The 27856-nt window shown below is 34.7% G+C and overlaps 1 protein-coding gene across 2 annotated transcripts in view; it reads left to right on the top strand.

The window, feature by feature from the left end:
* The window catches only part of LOC105197019 (sodium- and chloride-dependent GABA transporter 1), a 269127-nt gene extending 251127 nt beyond the window's left edge, over positions 1-18000 (top strand). For both annotated transcript variants that reach the window (XM_039454541.1, XM_039454540.1), the window contains exons 8-9: positions 16022-16189; positions 16274-18000. In XM_039454541.1, the coding sequence (XP_039310475.1) occupies positions 16022-16189; positions 16274-16363 (258 nt within the window). In that variant the 3' untranslated portion in view covers positions 16364-18000. The remainder of the gene's footprint in view (positions 1-16021; positions 16190-16273) is intronic.
* The last annotated feature ends 9856 nt before the right edge of the window (positions 18001-27856 follow it).

Raw genomic sequence — 27856 nt, 5'->3', positions numbered from 1 at the left:
TTTTGTACTTACTTGTGTTGTAAGACATAAAAAAATTTCATTTATTAACAGAACAGTTGATATTTGCACTAAACGTCACATGAATCATCTTGAATACTAAAATTACATGCACCAAAAAATTTTGATTTACATTACTTCTTAATTGTGTTTTTGTCAAAAAACATTTCTGTTCTTAAAATAATTTTTCTTTGTGTAGAATCGGATCCGTGTGGAATCGGGTCGTGTGCAATCGGGTCCGTGCGCAATCGGGTCGTGTGCAATCAGACCCGTGCGCAATCGGGTTTTGTGCAATCGGGTCCGTGTGCAATCGGGTCGTGTGCAATTGGGTCGTGTACAATTGGGTCCGTGCGCAATTGGGTCGTGTGCAATCGGGTCCGTGTGCAATTGAATCTGTGGGCAATCGAGTCGGTGCGTAATAGGCTTCGTGTCCAATTGAAACAATGTGTGTCTGGTCATTACTGTGTCCGATCGTGTCCGTGTCTGATCGGGTCCGTGTCCGATCGGGTTCGTGTCCGATTGGGAAATGCTCCCGTATCCGATCGTTTATGTGTGCAATCGGGCCTCACTCGATTTAGCATACCAACTGGCTAACACTAAATAATTTTACTTTTTATAGTTAGCTCTCTGATCAACCATATCCATTGCAGAGCAAAATTGGGCGTGGTTTAACCGAACTGCACATATCAATTCTTCCACCATGGTAAAATCTCAAGACAAGACTTGTCCAAGACAATCTTATTTCAAGACTTGTTGGCAAGATTCATAAACAGATTTTGTTCAAAATAAGCATAGACTTAAGACTATCTCATTATTCATGAATTCATAGTCGTAATAAGACGTTTTGTATGACGTATATACAGCCAAATAAAATGATCTTTGCCAAGTCGTAGTCAAAGACTTACGTAAAGCTGTAGAGTACTATTCTAACCTCAAACTAATGTTTGCAGGAGTTAAAATACTTAAATTTCAAAGAATGACAGCAAAGACAAAATTAATTAATCTTAGATTTTTAATTCTTTTATTCTTATAAAAACGTAACTGGTATTAGATAAAAATATAAAAAGATATTTAAAATATTGCACACCCGATTGCACAACTTACATTAATATGCTCTTTATGCAGTTCTTCGATCTGTGCAAAAATTGCATAAAATACCTGTTAAAATTTATAATTATTTGTAATTTTTACTATGATACTTAAAATATAGGAATAATTTGCAATAATATAAAAATAATAATATAATTAATAATATTGTTTGATAGAAAAAAATATATTAAAAATGTTAAATATATTAAAAATCTCCACGGACACGCAATGTTGGCAGCGGACAACCATGTTATTGATTTCTCGAGATGATAAATATCTATCAATATTAAATAATATTTAAATTAAACATTAATAGATATTGAGTAAATATTAAATAAGTGTAAAATAAATATGCAATTAACCCTTAAACACACCGATTCTGTAAAATACGAAAACACATTTTTGGGTCTGCGAGAATTTTTCAACTTTGAGAAGCTATACCTTTGATTACAATCAATATTTTTCTACGATTTTTTTTTTAAACAAAAGTTAAAAATCTCAGAAATGTGATTGTACAATTGGCATTGCCGAAACATAATTTATTGTGAAGTTATAAAAGTAAAACCATTAAGCAAAAATAAGAAATTGGTCAAAAATCTACTTTTCCTTTAAAAAATCATATCTTTGCAACAAAAAACGTTTAAGGACTTTCAAATACGGCGTTTTAAAGCTAAAAAGTCATATTTTCAAAATAAAATTTGGCAAAGTCATTCCTTTTATAAAGTATTATTATGTAACATGGAGAATATGAGGTATTTTTGGACATCTAAAAATCCACTTTAAAAAAAAAATTATATCTTTGCAACAAAAAACTTTGAAGAACTTTACAATACGGCGTTTTAAAGCTAAAGATTCATACTTTCAAAAAAAAATTATATCATTGTCATTTCTATTAGAAAATGTACTTATGTAACAAGGCGAATATGAGGTATTTTTGATTAAATCGTGTCTAAAATTGAAAATTGATGTGCTTCATGATATTGTAGGATGTTAAAATGTTAGCTAAGGAAAAAGAGTGAGAATGAGAGTATGAGAGTGAGAGTGAGAGAAATGAATGAATGAATAAGCATTTATTCTGTCCTAGGGCAAGCCCTCTAAGGACGCGCAGAAGTACAGAAAAACGTAGAGAGTAACAATAATAATAATATCACTTACAAACTAAGAGCAAACGAAATTGCAGGAGAATACTAAGCTACAAAGAAGAAGTAGATATAACTGAGATAACTAAACTATACAATAATTCTGTAACAACAAAACAAAACAAATGAAATAACATATCGGTGATAGTAATGTTTGTGGTGAGTGAAGTTGAAGAGCGCTATGAGCCTGGCGGGGGGGGAGGGGTTATAGCACGACCGCGGCTCAATAAATAGCCGAAGAGCGAGCGCCTAAAGGCGCTAGTTGAGGCAGTCTCCCTGACGGCAGGAGGGAGATTGTTCCAAAGAGAGCATGCGGTCGAATGAAAGGAACGTTGGTAGGTGGAGGTGCGGCAGAAGGGGATGGCAAGATCGAGGGAAGAGGAGGGGGAGGAGCGCAGGTGTGAGAGAAGGCGGTGAAGAGGACGAAAATTTTCTGAGAGATAGGGGAGAGACGAATTAAGGATGATAGAGAATAGGAGGCAACATGTGAGAGAGAGAGAGAGAGAGAGAGAGAGAGAGAGAGAGAGAGAGCGAGAAAGAACATGTGTCGTAGAAGAAAAGCGTCGTTTGACGAAAAGGATTGCCATTGTCCGAAACATGTGTTGTTTTATGGTAGCGTCATAAAACACACAATCAATTGTGTTCAAAGCGCGTAAATGTAACATCTGCGAATGGACGCACGTATGTATCAAGAAAAAGGGGTAAAGGCGAGTAGGCAGAACAAGCCAGAGGCAGAAGATTTCGAGCGATCAGAGAGAAACGATCCTACGAGTCAAGAGAGCGTTCTGTAGACACTCAACGAAATATACATATTATACTTATTATCTAAAAGCCCTTAATTGATCCCACATACACTTTGGGGGCTCGTCCGGGATCGGGCTAGTTAGATCCGTAGTATAACGAGTTCCGCGAGTGTCGAGTGTCGAGTTTTGAGTTTATTGTGAACCTGAAGAGACGAGCAATGTGTACCAGATACGCGAACGATCTGACGGTGGCAGAGCTGAAAGAGAGACTAAGAGAGTTGGGACTATCCAGTTCCGGTACTAAGAGCGAGTTAATAAAGCGTTTAGACGAATCAGTTCCTTCCGGTGTTTGGACCGAGGAACAACCAGAGGATCAGGCGACGGGGAACCTGGAAGAAGCCGGTAATACAGGAGAGAATGAGAGAGGTACCGGAAACGAGACATCTTCAGGGCATCACCCCAGAGACCCGCGCGTAATCGAGATGGAGCTGGAGATCTTGAAACGCGAAATCGAGATGCTGAAGACTCAATCGCGGGCATCCGCTCGTGTATCAGATGCGCATTACGCATCGAATACGGAGATCAGGTCGACGCAACCTAGAGCAAACATGAGTGCCATAGCCGAGCTTCTCGCTACGTTCGACGGTACGACGGGCAATTTTGACATCTGGGAGAGTCAACTGAGAATGCTGAGACGGACCTACTGATTGGACGACGAACACACGAGGATACTGATCGGGATGCGGTTGAAAGGGAAGGCGCTAGAGTGGCTGCATTCCAAAGCCGAATACATGGAGATATCCTTAGAGGCATTGCTACACGAGCTCAGAACCATGTTCGATCATCGACCGAGCAGAGTGGCACTACGTAAAAAGTTCGAGGAGCGTGTGTGGAGGAAAGGCGAGACCTTCGCCGATTACATGCACCAGAAGGTCATCTTGGGGAATCGCCTGCCGTTTGACGAAGAGGAACTCGTCGAATATATCATTGACGGCATCCCTGACCGCGGGCTGAGGAATCAGGCGCGAATCGGCGGCCTCGACTCGAGAGCCGCACTGATGGAGAGATTTGAGCGGATAACGCTCTGGGACAAAAGGCATCCGGGGCACGGCGAGGAGAAGTCACAGTTTCGAGCGAAGGCGGAGAAGAGTGGCGAGAGCGGAAAGAGAGAGCAGAAGAAGACGACGCCTAGTGTGAAGAGGAATTGTTTTAACTGCGGCCTGCCCGATCACTTTGGTAAAGACTGCCCGACGAAGGAGAACGGACCGAAGTGCTTCAAATGCGGTGAGCGTGGGCACATTGCGGCGAAATGTTCCGAGAAGCGAGCGGAGGTAAAAGATAGTTACGTCGCAACGCAGGTAACGCAAATGAAATGTAAAAAGGAGGTTACGGTAAACGGTTGTAACATTGTCGCGCTAATTGATACTGGGAGCGATCTATGTTTAATGCGTGCGGATCAACATTCCGACATAGGATCTCCGTCGTTAGAGTACCGAGAAACGCGATTTCGCGGCGTAGGGTTAAAGGAAAATGTAGCGTTAGGAGAATTCCGTGCGGAATTAGCTGTCGACGGACATTCTTATCCTATTTTGATTCGAGTCGTTGCAAATGATATGATTAGTCATAAATTATTAATCGGTGCAGATTTTTTGAATACAGTCGACTTACACATAAAAAACGGTAATGTGTCGATTAATCCCGTGGAAAATACGATAGCGAAAGATCAAACGCTTCCCGAGATCTTTCAAATAGATCTCGAGCGCAAAGAGACCGACAAAGCAGATCTGTCACATATTTCGAGTAACGAGCGTCGAGCGGTTATTGAGAATATTATAAACAATTACAAACCAAATAAGGCTAAAGAGACTAGTGTTAAAATGTCAATTATTTTAAAAGATGAAGAGCCGGTATATCAGAGAGCCCGTCGATTGCCCGCAGTGGAAAAAGAAAAAGTGAACGACATTATTTCCGAGTGGATTCGAGATGGCATTGCGCAACCATCACTGTCCGACTACGCGAGTCCGATAGTTTTAGTGGAAAAGAAAGACGGGAGCGCCCGATTGTGCGTGGACTATCGCCAGTTTAATAAAAAAATCGTACGCGATAGATATCCGCTTCCGCTAATAGAAGACCAGGTAGATTTCTTGCAAGGCATGATATATTTCAGCACGTTGGATCTGGAGAACGGTTTTATTCACGTCCCGATAGAAAAGGACAGTCAAAAGTATACGGCTTTTATAGTGCCAGACGGGCATGAATTTTTGAAAGTTCTGTTTGGACTTTGCAATTCGCCGTCGGTTTTTCAGCGATTCATTAACACCGTTTTTAAAGACGCGATACGCGACCGGCTAGTGTTAACTTACCTCGATCTCATAATTCCGTCTGTCGATGAAAATACAGGAATTAAAAATTTTGAGATTGTGTTGAAAATCGCGAGCGAGACAGGACTCAAGATTAATTGGCGCAAGTGTCGTTTTTTACAGACTAAGGTAGAGTTTCTTGGCCACGTAATAGAGAACGGTCGAGTATACCCGTCGTAAAATTGACGCGGTGCGTAAATTTCCAGAGCCAAGCAACGTGAAGCAAATTCAGAGTTTTCTCGGGCTGAGCGGCTACTTTAGAAAATTCGTGCCAAAATATTCAATTATTGCGCGCTCTTTAACTAATTTATTGAAGGCAAACGCGAAGTTCCGTTTCGAGGAAGAAGAGAAAGGGGCATTTCTTAATTTAAAAAATATCTTATGTGACAAGCCCGTATTACGAATATATAAAGCGAACGCGGAGACTGAACTGCATACGGACGCGTCAATCGACGGATACAGCGCGATCCTATTACAAAAGAGCGACGAAGATGGTGCGTTCCATCCAGTCTACTATTCGAGTAGCAAAACTTCGCCCGCCGAGCGGCGTTACACGAGCTACGAGTTGGAGGTGCTCTCCATTTTTCGAGCCCTAACGAAATTCCGTGTATATTTGTTGGGCATCCATTTTAAAATAGTGACCGACTGCCGAGCGTTTGCGCTTACTATGAACAAGAAAGACTTGTGCGTACGTGTGGCCCGCTGGGCACTGCTTTTAGAAGAATTTGACTATGTTATTGAGCACAGGCCCGGTAAGAGCATGGTCCACGTGGACGCGCTAAGTCGTAATCCGATTCCGAATTGCATGACTATAGATATATGCGATAGCCTGTCAGTGCGATTCAGGCAAGCACAGCAAGACGACGGCGACGTCAAAAAGATATTTGACGCGGTGGAAAAGGGAGATCACGATGATTACATTATTAGAAACAATTTGTTATTTAAAAAACGCGATGGTGATATTCTATTAGTTGTTCCTAAATCTATGCGTACGCAGATAATTAAACGTATGCACGAGCAGGGCCATTTTTCGGTGGCAAAGACAGAGGCGTTATTGCGTAGAGAATATTTCATACCGAGCGCGAGATCGAAGATTGAAAAAATTATACAAAATTGCGTGACTTGTATCCTAGCCGAAAAAAAGCAAGGCAAGCAAGAGGACTATTTAAATATGATCGATAAGGGGGAATTGCCGCTAGATACATTCCATGTTGATCACTTAGGGCCGTTGCCGACTACAAAAAAAAGTTACAAATACATCTTCGCGATAGTCGATGCTTTCACCAAATTCGTATGGTTATACGCAACAAAAACGACGAACGCGACCGAGGTAATGAATAGACTCAAAAAGCAATCTTTTTTTTTCGGAAATCCGAGGCGGATAATCTCAGATCGTGGCACAGCGTTCACGTCTAAAGAATTTAAAGATTATTGTTCGGCGGAAAATATTAATCACGTATTAACTACGACAGGAGTCCCTCGCGCCAACGGACAAGTAGAGCGGGTAAATAGAGTGTTGATTTCGTTACTAACAAAACTTTCGGATCCAAAGCGCGAAGAATGGTTCAAACACCTTGATTCAGCCCAGTTATATTTAAATTGTGCGCCACACAGGAGTATTGGCACCACTCCTTTCCGCTTATTGTACGGGACTCACGCGCGTGTGCGAGAAGATCCACAGATCTTAGAATTGTTAGAAAGAGAATGGGTTGACAATTTCGAGAACGATCGGAGCGAATTACGTATGCGAGCGAAAGAGAGCATCGCCAAAATTCAACGCGAAAATCGGAAAACTTCGACAAAGAGGCGAAAAGCGGCGAGAAAATATAATGAGAACGACTTCGTGGCAATTAAGCGTACACAGTTAGGTCCTGGCCTTAAGCTGGCTAATAAGTATCTCGGACCATATAGCATTGTAAAAGTGTTGTGTAACGACCGTTATATTGTACAGAAAATAGGCGAGCATGAGGGGCCGTCGAAAACCTCTACGTCCGCTGATTATATGAAACCTTGGACAGATTTTGCGAGCGATGAGTCGGAGGACGAATGCGAAGACGAAGACATTCGGGGGCGAATGTCGTTGCAGGATGGCCGAATGTAGGATGTTAAAATGTTAGCTAAGGAAAAAGAGTGAGAATGAGAGTATGAGAGTGAGAGTGAGAGAGAGAGAGAGAGAGAGAGAGAGAGAGAGAGAGAGAGAGAGAGAGAGAGAGAGAGAGAGAGCGAAAGAACATGTGTCGTAGAAGAAAAGCGTCGTTTGACGAAAAGGATTGCCATTGTCCGAAACATGTGTTGTTTTATGGTAGAGTCATAAAACACACAATCAATTGTGTTCAAAGCGCGTAAATGTAACATCTGCGAATGGACGCACGTATGTATCAGGAAAAAGGGGTAAAGGCGAGTAGGCAGAACAAGCCAGAGGCAGAAGATTTCGAGCGATCAGAGAGAAACGATCCTACGAGTCAAGAGAGCGTTCTGTAGACACTCAACGAAATACATATTATACTTATTATCTAAAAGCCCTTAATTGATCCCACAATATATTTCGGAAAAACTCCCTTTTCTACAACATTTTATAGTATTCCAACTTTAGACAGAGTATATGCGAGTAACATCCGCAAACCGACCTGTTCGAACCTATTTTGTCCAGCTTTTTTATGTAAAATCACAAAAAAAGTTTTACTTACACACTATATGGGTCGCATTAACCCTAAGAAAACTTTGCTGCCGTGCCGTTCGAATTCTAGTTGACCACAAAAGTTGATTAACCATATTAATCGAAAGAGGAGATTTCGAACTTTTTTTACGTCCTTTTTACGAACTTTTTTAACTTTAGTCCGAACCTCCTATTTTATTCCGTCTTCACATAGCAAGCTTTCAAAACTTCATATGGGGTCTCTCAGACCCACTTACGTGTTTAAGGGTTAATGTTAAATTATTGTTTATGAAATTATTGTTTTAAATAAAAAATTAATGTAAAATAAATATTAAGTAATGTTAAATAAACATTAAACTAATGTTTTTAAAATTATTGTTTTAAATAAAGAAATTAATGTAAAGTATATATTAAATTAAAGTTGAATAAATGTTAAATTAATGTTTTTGCAAATTATTGTTTCAAATAAATATTAATGTAAAATAAATATTAAATTAATTAAAAAAAAAAGTTAAATTAATGTTTCTTTAAATCATTTTTCCAAATAAATTACTAATGTAACTATTAAAAAAACTTTAAATAAAGGTTAAATAAATTGTTACGTCCAGCCTTGAAGAAAAGGTAGGAAGGATAGGCTACCTGAGGTACAAGGCGGGGCAGAACGCAACAGACGTTTGAAACTCGTGGCTGTACTTATCGAATGTACGGCACGAGGCGGAACGCACAGATACGGCTCAGAAATATGGGTCAGCGTGCCGTGACACGCTTTAACACCTATTCTTGAGCAGTGCGGTCATCGGTCCTGATTAGAGTCAGGGAACTTAATCCCTTTAACTCGGGATCAGACCTAGCGTGATCTTTTTAGTCAGGAGGAGGAGTAACGGATCTCAATTAAATAAATTGGTTTAAAAATTAAAATTTTACATATATTTTAAAATTTAGGTCTTACGTACATTGTCGACACAAAAGTCAAACATAATTATAAAGATAAAAGGTTAAAATCGGCATACATTATCGGTAGCGAATACACATTTAGTAACTAATTACTTTGCAATTACCGCAAAGTAATTAGTTACTAAATTACAATCTCATTATTGTGTTTATTGAACGAATAAGTTGAAATTTGCGGATGTTTATTATTTATTACAATTTAATATCTAAGTGTGAAAGTAGTTGTAAATAAGTGTGTGTACGTCTTCCTCGTTTTTCTGATAAATGGTACCTAGCTTTCCTTGCAATTGATATACTGTTTTGGATGGGCCATAAACTTGTTTAAAAAATGTGGTTAGTCCGGCAACACTGTCAAAATTCTGATCTTGAATTGCAGCGCGCTTTGCATACAATTCTGGTTCTGATAATTTGAGCAAACTGAGGTTTCGCTTCACGGGAAAGCATGGATTTTGCTTCCTCGCATCCTTCAATGAAATAAGATAAAAGGATATTTCGACCGTCAAAGAGAGGGACGGTTTCAACCGCGTATTTTAAGGCTACCAAAATATTTGGATTAGCCATAGTTTAGCCATATTATGCTTATCTTCGAGTATCGTATCGCCGTCAGAATCGCCTCCGAAATCGCTAGAGCCAGACGAGGATGGTTTTGTGTCTGAAGTCCCGGGTTCTTTCCCCGGGAACTTAATTTTCTTAGGGAGGTGTAGAAGGGATCCAGCAGGAGTGGATGTGTACACTGTTGTTGTTTGTTTAGATTTGCCTTGGTTTTATAACGCGTCGTTATATAATTTATTAGTTTCTTCCTTATCGGAATCCGATCTCATATTCGGTATACCTCCTGTTAATAAGATCACATTTTTTCATCCCGGACGAGTCCCCAAAATTTATGCTTCTGTTACGTCCAGCCTTGAAGAAAAGATAGGAAGGATAGGTTACCTAAGGTACGGGCAAGGCGGGGCAGGACGCAACAGACGTTTGAAACTCGTGGCTTATTGGATGTACGGCACAAGCCCAAACGCACTGATATGGGTCAGTTGTGACACGCTTTAACACCTATTCTTGAGCCGTGCGGTTGTCGGTTCTGATTAGAGTCAGGGAACTTAATCCCTTTAACTCGGGATTGGACCTAGCGTGATTTTTTTAGTCAGGAAGAAGAATGACGGGTCTCGATTAAATAAATTGGTTTAAAAATTAAAATTTTACATATATTTTAAAATTTAGGTCTTACGTACATTGTCGACACAAGGGTCAAACATAATTATAAAGGTAAGAAGTTAAAAATGGCATACATTATCGGTAGCGAATATACATTTGCAATTACCGCAAAGTAATTAGTTACTAAATTACAATCTCATTATTGTGTTTATTGAATGAATAAGTTGAAATTTGCGGATGTTTATTATTTATTACAATTTAATATCTAAGTGTGAAAGTAGTTGTAAATAAGTGTGTGTGTGTGTGTGTGTGTGTGTGTGTGTGTGTGTGTGTGTGTGTGTGTGTGAGTGAGTGAGTGAGTGTGAGTGTGTGTGTGTGTGAGTGTGTGTGAGTATGTGTGTGAGTGAGTGTGAGTGTGTGTGAGTGTGTGTGTGTGTGTGTGTGTGTGTTCCATGGAAGATGAGTCGTTGGAATCGAGAAGAGTGTCAGTTTTCTCCAAGAATTCCACGCTGGACGTGGAAGTCGCAGGTGAGGGAAGGGAGGAGATTTCCTTTATGAATTCCACGCTGGACGCAAAATTCGAGGGGAAAGGAGGGTCAACGAAATCTGGAGGGGTAGAAGAATATGATGGGCTTGAAACAGAGGACAGAGAGGAGTCGGGAAAAATTCTATACGTTAGTTGGGATAAAATGGAATGAGCGGGAGACGGAGTGCGTAAGTTATGCGGAAATTCCTCTTTTTCTTGAGGAGCAGGAAAGGGCGGATCTTCGCGAATAGGTGTCCATTGAGCCAGCTGTCGTGACTCCAAGGGATCCGGCCTGCTCTCTTCGCGGCGAAGGCGATTTGTGGGGCGATCAAACTCTCTGTCATTGTCCACTGACAATCAACGCGTTAATTAGTTAAAAGAAAATCCGAGAAAGAAGGGGAAAATATTGATGACTTATTGTTTTGGGGTAATAAGAAGCTTCTCAGAAGTGTTTGCGTGTGTGGTGGCCCCGCAAATGTTGGTGGCGGCTTGAAGTAAACTTGACGCCGCGCACTGCTTCGATTTTTAATTTCAAAGTTGAAGAGGCTCTGAATTAAGTAGCAAAACCGTTGGATATAGAACTCGTAACGTGTAAAATTTGTAAGTCTTATAGGACTCGAAGAATATTCTCATTGGAGGTTTCATAGAAAATACCATGGAAACAGCCGATTCATAAATATGCATTACCTTAAGCATTACTTTGCGATGACAATCTTATATCAAATAAAAACAACTAAGGCAAGAACTTCTTCGCCAAGCTCGCCTTCAATCATCCTTGGTAAAAATTATAGATAGAAACGGACAGAAAATGTATCCTGTCCGTATCTCTCTGTTTTATTATGTGTTTCTTAATCCATAATTACAAACAGGAACCGATAGAATACGTTTCGCAATTTATCGGTTTCTGTCCGTAAAAACGGATAGACAAATGCCATTTCTTTTCGTTTTTGTCTGTGAATGCGTATACGCATCCTGTTCGTTTCTGACTGCAATTGGATACATACGTATCCTGTCCGTTTCTGTCTGCAATTGGATACATAGGTATTCTGTCTGTTTCTGTCTGCAATTGGATATATATACATACTGTCCGTTTCTGCAGTTGGATACACGCATCTTATCCGTTTCTATGTGCAAATACGTATACGCATTCTGTCCGCTTTTTTCGGCAAATACGTATACGCATTCTGTTCGTTTCGGTCTGTAAATACGTATACGCATTCTATTCGCTTCTGTCTGCGAATATGTATAAGCGTTTTTCCGTTTTTGTTTCCAAATACGTATACCCGTCCTGTTCGTTTCTGTCTGCAAATACGTATACGTCTTCTGTCCGTTTCTGTCTGCAAATACGTATATGCGTCCTGTCCGTTTCTGTCTGCAAATACGTATACACATCTTGTCCGTTTCTGTTTGTAAATGCGTATACTTATTTTGACCGTTTCTGTCTGCAAATACGTATACGCGTTTTATCCGTTTCTGTCTGCAAATACGTATACGCATCCTGTTCGTTACTGTTTGCAAATACGTATACGCGTGCTGTCCGTTTCAAAAAATGGATAATTATGATAGCTATGTTACGCTATGTTACGTTACATTACCGTAATGTAACCATATACTTATTTAAATTTGGACAAATGTCACGGTTGCTGGCGGTTAGACAGATCTTGCAAACGGTGCGTAATAGTAAATAAAACTATATGGATCAGAGCTTGATTTCCTATAAATTCGTTATTACTATTTTTAATTAATCAACAAACTCAATATTCCCACATCGAATAATGTATTTTTCTATTTAGTTGCAAAGAACGAAAACACATCGTGTGATCATTACAATAAACCATTTATTTGAATAATAATTAGAATAAGCAAATAAAATAAAGAATGTCTTTTTTTTATCTGAAAGAGATGTTTTATGTCATCCGTCGCTTATATGTGTTGGGTGTAGGGTACGGATGTACGCATATGCTTTAAATGGCATTGATATCGAAGTCATCCTCGGAATCATTGTTTATGGTGGCAGCAACAGTGGTAGCAGCAGGCTTTAGTGTAGCGGCTGCTGTTTTTTCAGGAATTCCTGCTTAGCTCTATCATCGTATTTTGATCTAAAATAAAATAGGATGTCACAAAATATATACATATATGCACAAAATGTTTATATAAAAAAATTATGTATATACATGAAATTTTTTTATAACACGCTAAGTGATACAGAAGAGAAAAACAATTCTCATTTTATAAAACAAAGTAGTAAATTCAACAAAAATTTTACTTGGAAGAAAACAAAAAGCAATATAATTCTTCATGGAATTTTAATGTGCTTATTCTTTAAGTTGAATTTTGGTTGGACAATTTAAACATATGGCATCATGAATCTCAGGTTGGGTTTAAAATCCGTTGCACTCAAAAGTGCTAATAGATTAAAATTTTTGCAGTTACAGCTTAGTTTTCTTTCAACTTTTGTACAAAAAAATTTTGGACAAATAAATAAATGTTACTTTACTAGTTACTTCTGTTTCTTTTTTTCAGCATTGCTGGCTTCATTGAAAACGTTTGACTTCGAGTCATTGCATGTTACTAAAAACATGAATATAATTACTTATTGTTATTCAAAACAAATTAAAGCACGCGCAAATACAATCTCATGTTTTTTAAATAATAAATATGATTGAAACGTAGATATAATAAACTAAATATCTCAAAAAAGATGTACACAAAAAAAGATGTACACACGATTGATATATATATATACAAATTCTAATTTAAAAGAAGAAAAACTTGAAGGCAGAAAAACAGCTTTTTCGAGATTTATGGAGATACAACAGTAATTTTAATTAATACAATTCCATATATATTGAATTGTATTTTCACCGTATTTTATGACAATATATTTAATAATTTTTAGTTATGAGCAATTTGGTAAACCACCGTGTTTAATTATCTCTCAAGTTCCCCTAATTCCAATAATTAGATATAAAAAAACGGATAGGTTTCCTGTACGTAATCGCGGACAGAAGCAGACAGAAATCGCGACAGATACAATGCGGATAGATACGGATAGAAATCCTATACGTAATCGCGGACAGATGCAGATAGAAATTGCACCGTATATGATGCAGACAGAAACAGACAGAACTTCTGTACACATGTGCGGACAGATACAGTTGAAAGTGATATTACGGACAAAATGCAGACAAAGATTTAATGCTGCAAATGCGAATTTTCTATCCGCATGTTGTATTTGCAGATAGAATAGACAGCTTGCCGTCAGAAACGGAATTCTGTCCGTCTCTGTCCGTTTCTGTCTGTAATTTTTACCAGGGATGGCTATAAAATGTATTACTATTGAGACGATCTTATTTGAATAAGACGATTTTTGCCAAGATGGACTTAAGTGCTGACTTGAGACTCGATTATGAATACCGGTCTAGGACAACTTTTTTCTTAGGATGCATGTATCTCGAGATATTTGAATGTCTAAAGTTTAATTCTGTATATACACGGTGTTTTATAAATACATGTCTATACTTTAGAAGGTAAATCTATACACTAAAACAAGTATAAAATGTCATATGAACACATGTTCTACATACCTTAGTTTTCAAGTTATCTATGATTAAATCTAATTTCAGAAATGCCTGCCTTGTGCTTTAACACACGTTATTGTACAACTTAGTACGTCTCGACTTTGCCTAATATTTATTATACAAACAATATCCATTAATACAAATCGGACGGAATTTCAGGAAGACGGTATCTTAATATCTTATGCTAGCTTACTGTGCCCATTCTCAATGCCCATTTCTCAAAAATAATTAAAAACATTTTTATACATATGGTGCGTGCACACGTCCGTGCGCTACGGAAGTGTATTTTTTTATACGTGCCTATACTGACTTTCAGGAAATAAAACACCCATTTGAAGAAAATCGGTTTTTTTCTTTTGAAGCGTATATCGTGAAACTATAAGAAATAGAAAAAGAAGTTTTAATTAAAAGTTGAATGGTTTGAAGAGTACTTTATAACAATAATAAAGAAAAAAATTTTTTATACTTTCCCCCACCACTTACTTTTTTTTTAAATTTTTATGTTTTCTTATAAACACAATAAAGCTTATTTTATTACAAATTCAACAATGTATGATAAAGTTTTATTTCGATTCCCATTTTCCAAAAATAATTAAAAACATCTCTATACACATGGTACGCGTATCCCTCCGTATGTTATGGAAGTGTCTCCCTCCGATTTTGACGAGCCTTTAATATGTTGTAGTACAGATCAAAATAAGGGATACGTATTTTTTTATACTTGTCCTAACACACTTTTAGAGAATAAAACATTCCTTTCAAGAAAATCGGGTTTTCTCTTTCAACGTATATTGTCGAAACTAAAGGAGATAGAAAAAAATATTCTAATTGAAAATTGAATGGTTTTAAGAGTACTTTATAATTGTAATAAAGAGAAATTAAAAAAAAATTTTTATACTATTTCCCACCACTTATTTTTTCTGTAAAAAATGTTTATTTTTTTTATCAGCAAAATAAAATTTATTTTATTACAAATTTAACAATGTATGATAAATTTATATTCCGACATTCCCATTTTCCAAAAATAATTAGTAATCTCTCTATACACATGGTACGCGCACCCATTCGTGCGCTATAGAAGTGTTTCTCTCTAATTTTGACGAGTCTTTAATATGTTGTAGTACAGATAAAAATAAGGGACACATGTTATTTTATACATGCCCAATCTCACTTTTAGGAGATAAAACACTCCTTTGAAGAAAATCTGTTTTTTTTTTTAAGCGTATATCGCCAAAACTATAAGAAATAGAAGAAAATGTTCTTTGAAAGATTTTGCTTATAAAAAAATAAACATTTGCAAAAAAAGGTAAGTGGGGAAAAGTGGTAGGAAAAAGTGCAAAAAAAAGTTTTTTATAATTTCTCTTTGTTACTGTTATAAAGTACAATAACGTGTATTAAGAACAAGGCAAGCACTTCGAACTTTATGTTTAATCATCCGTAACTTGGAAAACGTTTTACGTATGTAGGAACTAAGGTATGTAGGACATATGTATTCATATGACATTTTTTTACTTATTTTAGTGTATAGATTTACCTTCTAAAGTATAGACATACATGTATGAAACACCTTGCATATGTATATGAAACATCAGGATAAAAATAATTATAAAATTAATACTATATTATTACTTTATATTTAGTTTATATTATATTATTAGTAGTTTTACTCTTAATCACTTAAATTATAATATTTACGCAAACTTCAATAAAATTATCAGTTTTTTTTCGTTAGTATTTTCATTTTTTTCGTTAAGCGGATTTTGTTTCAATAAAATTTTGAGCCAACTTATTATAATAACAATATATAATATTTAATGTTAAACTCAGGGCGTGTTTGTCTTCAATCTGGTTCAGTGGACACCTATAAAGTATTTGGATTATGAATATCCGTGGTGGTCACATGTGTTAGGCTGGTTTACTGCGCTATCTTCCATGCTTTGCATACCTGGATATATGGTCTACGCTTGGATGACTACACCAGGTGATAATAGAACGGTAAGTACAAATAAATCGGGAAAAGAAGTTTATTAGATTATAAGTTCAATTTATTTTTTTCAATATATTATTTCTTTCTTGCAGAAATACAAATTGTTAATTCACATAGAGGACGACGTTGCCACTCTGCGAACAAAGATGGGTCAACCACCAGTCGAACTAACGCCTCTATAATTTTCATTTTGATAGGCAGCATAAGTTCGCCTAGTCTGATAATACAATTGTTTCCTATCATTCAGTAAAATTGGTGAATTATAAGAAATTAGTAAGGACTTTTTTCTGTAAAGTGATGAATTTATTATCTTTAAAATTTGGGGAGTAGTTAAAAAAATATTGAAATAAAGATTTTAAATATTATTTTGCTTATGAAAGCAAAGCTATTTGGGGGAATAGAAATAGGATGGGAAATACTCTAAATGTTTCTTAAACTGATCTTCAATTTCAAAAAATAATTTTGAAATGTAATTCATGAAATAGATTTTGCTAATTTCTCTCAACATACCTATTTTTTATAGGATATCATAATAACAATTACTGTAAGAGAATGCGCGCGGCCATGATAGATCGTCGAGATCTGGTGTCTTTTAATCAAGATATGATTCGACGAACAACAAAGAGCCAGCAATTCAATGAATGTCGGAAACGAACATCCGACACTGCCTTTGGTTTCCCTACCTTCTTCACATCCTATTCGATAAAAAGCTTCGCTGGCTTTGTACATAAACTATTCATGTGCTATCATAATAATCGTATAACTCCCACACTGCGGAAGTTCACAAATGCTCGCGACATTCTAGCTAAATTATCATCATAGGATCAAACGAAATATCATTGTTGTATCAAAGCTATTTAAAATTTACTTTAAAACAGATTAATTTTTATTCTAAAGTATTTTCACACAGGTTACCATGTACTCTTTTTTCCTTAAAGATAATTTTGAAGATTTTAGAAATCCAAGTTAAGCTTTAACTTTTTAAAGAAAAATTGTCAAATTTATTTGTTACATTAGTGTCAATGGTGAATGATAGTTCAGTTAATTGTTATTAGTGCTAAGCGATATCAGTGTAACCGATTACTGCTTTCACATAGCCATACTCGATGTCATCCTTCATGAAACTTATATCGTGATAGCTCCATATGTTCGCATTTATTATCATATCCGTACTTTTACATCAATTTAACATCATAATTGGCGAATAAAGTGCGACTATATATATATTCAACAGCAAAATTAAAGCATCGTCTATTCTATAGCCCAAAAAATAGGTAATTTCAAGAAAGTGCAATTTTACCAATAATAAACATAATAAAGTTTTTTAAAAAGCATTTTAAAGTCTTTACTTTTTATACTGTTTTTACTTCAATGTTGAATAACTTAATGACAAAAAATCGTACAACAATTTACGAGTACACAAATTGAAAATAAAGATTTGTACTTTTGAAAGCTTTGAACCATATTTGCATACGATTTTTAATTCACGTCATAGAACTTTCCATTCTTTATAAGACATTTTAAGATTTGATAAGGTGTTCATTTATCTGTGTAATTTCATAAACAATTAGTAAATTATTTTCTAAAGTATTGATCTAAAAAATAGAAATTTAAGATAAAAAATGCTTTTTGAAAAATTTTATAACGGTTAATTTTGGTGTAATTATACTTTCTTGTGGTTTGCCTATTTTTGTGATAAGAATAGGGCCGGTATTTATAGTCTGTTCTCATATTAAACATTATCTTAAATACAAATAAAAATGTCATAAATCAACCACAAAGCATCTTAAGACTGTTCTTAAGATGATTTTAAAAAAAAGTTAATTTCAAGAATAGACTACGAATATTGGCCTATGTAAAGCTTTAATTTTGCCGTAGAGAGAGAGAGAGAGAGAGAGAGAGAGAGAGTGTGTGTGTGTGTGTGTGTGCGTGCGTGCGTGCGCGCGCGTGTAGATTATTTGATAATCAATGATTAAACTCTCGCTGTACCATTTTGCGATTTTTGCAATACTTAACAAATTATTAATTTATATTGCCAAATGTAAGCACATGAAGATATATGACCGCCCTGTAATCATTGTTGCTATTAAGTGCACAAGAAAATGTTTAAAGATGTGTTTTATACATTGTTTTAAGAGGCTGCTAAAGTAACAGAAGAACTTCTTCGACGTTGGTACTGCAGATTACTGCAGATTATTTTTCGAAACCAGGCTATCGCTCTTTGTTCATCGCATAGATCTGTTTTTGTTTTTCGATTATTTCGCCATCTGCGAAAAGACCTATCAACTACTGTTGAGTACCATACTGCTCTGTTTATGACAGTTCAGCTTCGCTGAGCGAAATATGCATGTAGTAAAAGCACATTAGCATATCTTTTTAGGCGTTCAGTCGTAATTTCATACGGTCAGTGTTATTTGTGCATGTTTTCTGATGCGCTTTACTATCATTTTGTACGTACGAGTTACACAAGTTCTGTATTAAGATAAAATTAACCTCAGGTGACGGCTATACGAGTGAATTTTTAATGATTCATTATTTTTTGTTCAATTTTCTTGTAAAATTGACCAGAGCGCATCTACTTTTTAAGCGTAATTCAATTCTAAAAAAAATTTTGGTGATTCCGTAACGCCAATCCGAAAGTATTTTATGCACTATAAATTATGCTCAGTAATTTATGGTACTTTGGCATCCTCTTAATGTCGCTTATAAACAATAACTTCTGTGCTCCTAGTAACTTCAATCGCTGGATGGTCGCATTTCGCCACGCGCTTAAATTTGGAAGTAGGCTATGCAAATTCGGCTATCTTTATAAATTATTAATTCTTTAACTATTACGAAAATCATAAAATGGAATAAAACTTTTGATTCAATTTAGTCCATTCTATTATGCGACAGCTTAATCATTAATTATCAAGTACCTTATATGTATATATGTACACACACACACACACACACACACACACACACACACACACACACACACACACACACACACACGCACGCACGCACACGCACGCACACGCACACACACACACAAGGTGTAACAAAACTATCGCATCTGAAGTATACCATGGGATAGAGGACATGAATCCAAGTCAAAAAGTCCTGAGTCGTTTTTTGATCTAAGCCTTCTACTAGATGTCATACGATGGTAAAGTTAACGTATCACCGCCCGTCTATACAAGAAAAGCAGGGATGGACAATAGACGGGCGCGCGAGCGGAGCGGAGCTGACAAATTACGCGGCGAGAGAACAATGATGAGCAACAAAATGGCTGTACATACACACACACACTCTCTCTCTCTTTCTCTCTCTCTTTCTCTCTCTCCACTTTGTTTAAAAAAATACTAAATACAACTAAACTAAAATAAACGTTTCGGCGTTTTTGTAATAATTTATCAATTTAGTGTGAACTAATTAATTGTTTATTTCATTACAGTTACAATAAATGTTCGAAATGTGCTCCTTCTACTTTGATACACATTCTTGTTTTTTTTCGTACATTTTGCTTAGCTTTTCAAATTTGATCATTGTCAATTCTTTCAATAATGCGGAATACTAATTCCGTCATCACATCAGCTGTCTCGATGTCGGTGTGCATAAATATTTTTTCTGTTATTGCTCCCCAAAGAAAAAAATTGCATGGATTGTAATCTGGAGATCGAGCAGGCCACGAAGTTATTGAATCTTTTCCGAACTATTAGGGGAAAGTTTGGTCGAGATAATGGCGAACTATGCCTTTAAATAAGATTTAATAAAATTGATATTAAAAGTAGTTTAATCGATAATTACACTTGAATGTAAAATTTGTCTCAAACAAACGATATGTTTTTAATATTAATTATAATTAATCTAATTAACAAGAAATCATTGTATAAAAGCAAGTTATTCTATGTATGTACACTGTGCAAACAATTTTCATGGGTTAAGTAAATATGTTATTAAAATCATTCAAGCAAATTATTTACTTTACATAAATAAATCTTACTTGTTTGTAGAAAATATGATTTTTTTGAAGTATTACTTACTTTTTTGAAGTAATATTTTCTTGCGTGAAGTAAATAAATTGATTGAATGGTTCTAATAACATATTTACTTGAAACACAAAAATTTTTTCTTATTGTAATAATGACTATTGTTAGTAAGATTTTTATGATATAAAAATTAATCTTTAAAGGTGTACGATAGTGTCGTGATTGAAAAAGCGACTTTTAACTATTTTCGATAAATTTTAAATTTTATTAGTAATAAATATTTTTATAAGAAAAAGATATCTTACGTGTAGAATGGGCAGGTGCGCCATCGTGCATGAATATTGTAGCTCGTCTATTTAACGCTACATCGTCTAAATTATTTTCCACTGGGACTAGTAAATTTGGCAGATTGTTTCTTAAAAAATTGAGATATCTTTGAGAATTTAACCGTTTTGGTAGTATAATAGGTGAAAATAGACGAGCTACTATATTCATGCATGATGGCGCACCTGCCCATTCTGCATGTAAGATATCTTTTTGTTATAAAAATGTTTATTACCAATAAAATTTAAAATCTATCAAAATTAAAGATCGCTTTTTCAGTTACGACACTATCGTAGACCTTCCAAAATTAATTTTTATATCATAAAAATCTTACTAGCAATAGTCATTATTACAATGGGAAACAATTTTTGTGATTCAAGTAAATATGTTATTAGAATTATTCAAGCAAATTATTTACTTCACGCAAGTAAATATTACTTTAAAAAAGTAAATAATATTTCAAAAAAATAATATTTTTTACAAACAAGTGAAATTTATTTATATAAAGTAAATAATTTGCTTGAATGATTCTAATAACATATTTACTTCAACCATAAAAATTTTTTTTACAGTGTACATACGTAGAATAACTTGTTTTTATACAATGTGCAATTTTATACGATTTCTCGTTAATTAGATTAATTATAATTAATAATAAAAACATATCGTTTGTTTAAGACAAACTTTATGTTCAAGTGTAATTATGCATTAAACTACTTTTAATATCAACTTCAATAAATCTTGTTTAAAGGCATAGTTTGCCGTTATCTCGACCAAACTTTCCTCTAATGATTTGAAAGAGGTTCAATAATTCCGTTGCCTGTTCGATCTCTGGATTACAATCCATACGATTTTTTCTTTGGGAAGCAATAAAAAAAAAATATTTATGCACACCAACATCGAGACAGCTGACAACATGACGGAATTAGTATTCTGCACTATTGAAAGAATTAACAATGATCAAGTTTGAAGAGCTACGCAAAATGTAAAAAAAGGAGCAGAATGTGTATCGAAGTAGGAGGAGCACACTTCAAACATTTATTGTAACTGTAATGAAATAAGCAATTAATTCACACTAAACTGATAAATTATTACAAAAACACCGAAACGTTTATCTTAGTTGTGCATTTTAGAATGTTTAAGATTTTTTTAAACAAGGTGGAGAGAGAGAGAGAGAAAGAGAGAGAGAGAGAGAGAGAGAGAGAGAGTGTGTGTGTGTGTGTGTGTGTGTGTGTGTGTGTGTGTGTGTGTGTGTGTGTGTACAGTCATTTCGCTGCTCATCGTTGTTCTCTCACCGGGTAATTTGTCAGCTCCGCTCCTTCCGTGCGCTCGTCTATTGTCCATCCCTGTTTTTCTTGTACAGACGGGCGGTGATACGTTAACTTTAACATCGTATGACATCTAACAGAAGGCTCAGATCAAAAAATGACTCAGGACTTTTTGACTTGGATTCATGTTCTATCTCATGGTATACTTCAGTTGCGATAGTTTTGTTACAACCTGTATATATGTCTTTTCTTTTAAAAATTGTAATAAATATTAATTTGCGATGAGCATAAGATGAAACGTTTTACCTGTAACATGTAACATGTAATCATCATGATTTGTTATGAAAAGTACGACGTAATACCTTTTTGTACCCAGACAGCTTAACCGGTTGGAAGCACAAATTGCAAATTTATGATATATGTACAATAAAGTGGCAAAAGTCAAGCAACAGTCAAGCACGGTTTACTGCTTCCATTAACATTAGTAAAAAAATAGTAAAACTCTAGCAAACACTCTGCTATAATATATTAAAAGAAATGCACCAAAAATGTAGCAAACCATGAAACTACTGGACGGCGTATTTTGTTGCGGGGTTGTAAGCTGAAGGTTAGAATAAAGATAATTTCTTCTACCCATAGAGATATTATATATAGAGTAGAGAAGCTAGCCTCAAAAGTAACCCGTTGGTAGAAAGAGACAAAAAATGGGAGTTGTAGTGTATTTCTCTCTTAATGGCGCTAGTACGACAAAGACATGAATATAGGTCCTATCTTCTCTCTTCTTCTAACGGGGGAGACATTTTCACTTACAAATCTGTCTATGGCTCTTCTATTCTATATGTAATATCTTTATGCTTTTACCACGGGCACACATTAATATGGCCGCCAAAAGACGTCAATTTAGACAAAATTATGTTTAACTCGACAAGCCGTGAAAGGGATTTATTGACGTGAATGTACTTTTTTTTAAATAAATTTAATACATTTGATGAAATCTGTGTAAACAGCGTTAAATTTAATTTATTTATAACATTTAATTAAAATCATAAATATTACTTATTTGTAAAATGCGAATAGTTTTTTCCAATTCTAATTGTTTTAAAGTTTTGCGTACTTGCATTGATTGGTTATTGTAACCAATTATAATGCAGTTTAGTATTTTTGTATAAAATGTCTGTATATTTCTAAATTATAAAAAACAAATTGAACTGTACATAACGTAACAAAAATCATGATCACAATGCAACAAATATGCTGAAGTAACTCATGAAGAGATTATTGTGATAACAAATAGCTAAATTCTGATATTCCGCCGTCACATGATGTCAGAAGACGTGATAATGCTTCCCACCTCCTGCCTCTCAGCTTACATCCCTCTTTCCCCAAAAGGTATTTTATGCGCAGTCCAGTAGGTCCATCAACAAAACTTATCGACATAAAAAGAACAGAATTTGAGCATTGTATGCTGACAATACTATATCAATAAAAATAAACAAAAACTATCGATATGATATGACGTCATGCTAAGTATATGTATTTAGAAAATTGGCACATTAGCTGTTGCAATGCGACAGCATGCTCTATTTCTTCTTTTTGCTGTCAGTTTTTGATATAGCAGACTGTATCGATATTTGCTACGTATTTGGATATATGTAATACTCTTATATTACCAACGCAGTCTCTTTTCGGGAATGAGAGGTGAAGAAAGTGAGATAGAAAGTTGACTTCTCATTTCCACAATTTTCAAGCAAAACTGCATCTGCTCAGTGCTGGCATGTGTATATGCGCAATACTTTTGTGGTATATATAACTTGTGACATATGTATAGTGTACTGGTTACACTAAGAAAAAAATTTATTAAAAAACTAAAATGTGTAGCTCGATACGTTCAACTAAACATTGGGTTAATTCAACAATTAGTTAATTGCACAAAGGTATAATTAATTCATGTCTGTCATTAACATTTATTCATCAAGAATTGATTAAACTAACTCAATATTTAGTTGAACATAATATTTTAGTTTTTCAACAAATTTCAATATTTACGTGGTAAGAATGTATAAATCAGAAAGTTTCAGAAATTTTATTTTCAATAAAAGATTCTCACAATCATTTAGCTTTATCGATTAATTTTAAGTTGCAGAAGGTTTGCATAAAAAAGTATACCTTTATATTAAATTTTAAAAGAATAAGCATGAATAGGTTTTAAATTTCATACAATTGAGCAATACAACAAACGTAAAAATTTAATTAAGAATTATTAAAACTGCACTAAATTGTTTTTTATAAAATAAAAAATATAATAATTATTATTAAATATTATATATCATATGTCATACGTAATATATATCATATATTGTATTTTAAAAAAACATATGCATGCGCATTGCAAAACACAATTTGTGGGAATGAAAAACGATCGTCTGCACCTTGTTTTCGTCAACTCTTAAACTGCGTTAGCAGTTTAGGAGTATTACATATGTATATGCATATTTGCTATCATGATGTGGCAGCAAATAATGCTCGATTGTTGCAGCATTTCCGTCATCGTTCTATGTTGACAAGTTATGCTGTTAAAAATTATACTTAATGAGGAAGCAGAAGCTTAAAATCTGCTTTAAAGTTGTGATTGAATTTACTGGTAAACTGCCGATAAGCTACTGCAAACGTTTTGCTATCTGGGTAGATGTTAAAGCCTCAGTCCGGCCGAATTCTTCGCCAATTGTGGATTTGTATTAATAATGTATCGGGTGTTTCAGTTCATCATCTACTAAACGACAAACGGACAATTTCAGAATTATTCCGTGCGCATATTTCTGCTGCCATAAATATTATATATAGTCGCGTTTTATTATAGCATCACTTGTATTTAATAAATAGTCTAATTTATTTCGTGTACCTGTCGTGAGATCTGCAGCGTTGACAGAGCAGTAGTAATAATATAGCGAAATAGTCACATTAAAGTGACAAAGCGTTCACGGGTGTTGTAATATCGTAATGAAATTATTGATAATTAAAACGGTGATCAAGTGGAACAAAAGATATAATTTCAATGTTCAAGCTGCCATATTATACTTATCTAAATATTTTTATTAAAATAATAAATAAAGCTTCTATCATATGCAGATACTGATCATATTAATTGCGTTTATAAAATTACAAAATTACGTCTTTTATTCCACTGCCATCTGTTAATAATCTATATGAGTCGGATTTTGTGCATGAATCTTAATGATATTCGTCGTAGAATGTCCATAAGATGTTTTGAAAACATCATATATCCTCAAAACGTGTTATAATGTCTTTTAAGAGTGCGTTCCACTTAACGTTTGCAGTGCTTACGAATCATTTGTATTTGTTTAATATTTGATAAACAACAAACATGAAATGATTTCAAAAAAGTTGCAAGCATTAAATGGAATATATCCTAGGAGGATTACTATCTCTACTATTAGAGATTATATTGATACTGAAAATTTTTTAATCTTAGTTTTAAAAAAAATTAGATTTATTCTATGTACAATTGACCTTTTTGAGGATAGAATTTTCTTGTGACTTGACACAATTTCAGCGCTTCAACCGTGTTTCAAATACTCTGAAATTCTTTTTTCCTATAGCGTATCAAACATTATTTGCCTTAATTTCCTGTACTATCTTAATCGCTCCTTGAACTTCATTTTCATTTCTGAGAATAAAAAGAAGTGACAGAGAATTACATCTGGTTAAGAGTGTGAGCATGTTGTTAGTTGCCAAAAATTATATTTTTACTAAGACATATCAAAAGTCTAAGAACAAGTTTGACAGCAATAATATGCTTGTTCCATCACTTTCAACTCTTTATATCTCCGAAATAGCGCTTATGCTCATCTTAAAATTACTCTGGGATTAATGTTCCATTATACAGGGTAATTATTAATGAATGTTTCCATTTTTTACCATTAGAGCATGATTTACCGACGGATACGTATTTTTAACATATATTACAAATTATAAATGTGTGCTCTGATGGTAAAATGTAGGAACATTTATTAATAATCACCTTGTAATACTATTTGGCATAAAAAAAGTTTGAAATTCAAAGTCCAAGAAATGGACCAAAAAATAAGTCTTTTTAGTGTTATTCTTTCATACAAAATTCCAATAATGTCATAAATGTGAATTATATAATGATGATGTTTACAAATAATTTGCCAATACTTTTCCAACATTTTTGAAAGTTATACTGGTATAAAACCGTCAAAAGTGTTTGTCGTTTTCGATAAATGGTCTTTTTAATCCTAGAATGTTCTTATTCTCTATTTCTGCACTCTTAAGAAGATGCTGGAGTCGTTTATATACGCAAATATTTTTTAATCAGCTGTTTTTTTAATTGAAAACATGAATTGAAAATTTCTGTTACAGAATTAAAGTAGACAATAACGAAGGGTGCAGATTACAATTTAATATAAAAAAAAAATATATATAAAAATATAGTTTTGTTAGTCGATCAGCATATGCATAGAAATGTTGTTCTTTTTATTTAAGACATAAATTAAAAAATTCTTTTACAGAATTAAAGGAACAATAACAAAGGGTGCAGGCTACAATTTGATATAAAGAACAAAAAAGAATTATAAAATATAACTTTGTCAGTTAACATTTGCATAGAAATTTGAGACTGTTTGTACACATAAAATAAACATAATGCAACCTTGGAATTACAACAAAAAACAACTACTGTGCTTTCATATTTCAATAAGCCTAGAAGCTTAGTATAAGAAAAATTTTTTAAATTTCATGTGTAAATTGACGTGAGAAATCAATTTAAAGAGCAACAGAGCAATAATTTTGTAACGTGATAGTTGAGAAATCTTGCATCAAATGATGCTGAAGTCGAAGACAAGAACAGATAATGTTTCATAAGTGCGTTTGACAAAAAGCGTTAGTCTGTTTGCATGGCCTTAGCGCTATTTCCTTTACTCTTCGCCCTGCGCGCAACTGCGAATGGCTCGATTTTTTGTCGAAAAAAGATCTGCAGTACCGACATCGAATTCCACCGTCACTCTAGTAGGGGAAAGTAGGATTATTGTATGCTTTTTGATTTGGCATCTTCCCGATGAATAGAGATTATATCACGGCGATATTTGTAGACTCAAGGTAGTTTTTTAAATTTATAATTATAGGTTATATTATTTAAAAACGTAGTTAATTGAAAAAATAAGAAAAAGTAAAATCATGATTGCTGTTGCGATTTCGACGTTCAGAAAATAAGGCAATAAGTCCATATTTTAAATTTATTTACTTAATTTTGTTATACAAATTAATTTTGTTAACAAAAGTACGTTATTTTGTGCATTTTATGAGGTATTGTGTATTAAATTTAATTAAATAGTTTTTGAGTAATTGCTTTTCTATTAAATCAAGTCCGCAGTGAATAATTTTACGCGTCCATCTTGAAAGGCGTAAGAACAACTATAGTGGCACTAGTACAGTGTAGTGCAGTTCATGTAGCTAAAAGAATGGACTATAACCTCATTTTTCTTTTGCGTATATTTATCCAACCGCGCGTACAATTACCCAAGGTGCAAGAAACTTTTTCGTTTATCCACTTGCCTTTTTTGCTGAATATAGCATTACCAAAAAAAAATTGTTTAGTATAACAATATACAATGATAGAAAAATTTTTAAAGTTTCTATTTCTGTATTTGTATTTTGTTTTCAACTTCAAAAATCATTTCACTGCGATAAATTTCTCTTAAGTGCGTGCAATTTACCTACTTTCCCTTATCGCTTTAAGAGGCTGTTAAAGTAACAGAAGAACTTCTTCGTCGTTGGTACTGCAGATTACTGCAGATTATTTTTTGAAACCAGGCTATCGCTCTTTGTTCATTGCATAAATCTGTTTTTGTTTTTCGATTATTTCGCCATCTGCGAAAAGACCTATCAACTATTGTTGAGTACCATACTGCTCTGTTTATGACAGTTCAGCTTCGCTGAGCGAAATATGCATGTAGTAAAAACACATTAGCATATCTTTTTTGTTAGGCGTTTAGTCGTAATTTCACACGGTCAGTGTTATTCGTGCATGTTTCCTGAAGGGCGCTCTACTATCATTTTGTACGTACGAATT

This window comes from Solenopsis invicta, chromosome 10, assembly GCF_016802725.1.
Source record: "Solenopsis invicta isolate M01_SB chromosome 10, UNIL_Sinv_3.0, whole genome shotgun sequence".
NCBI classification, from domain to species: domain Eukaryota; kingdom Metazoa; phylum Arthropoda; class Insecta; order Hymenoptera; family Formicidae; genus Solenopsis; species Solenopsis invicta.
The sequence above is the reverse complement of the archived record's forward strand: the minus strand, read 5'-3'. Positions and strand labels throughout refer to the sequence as shown.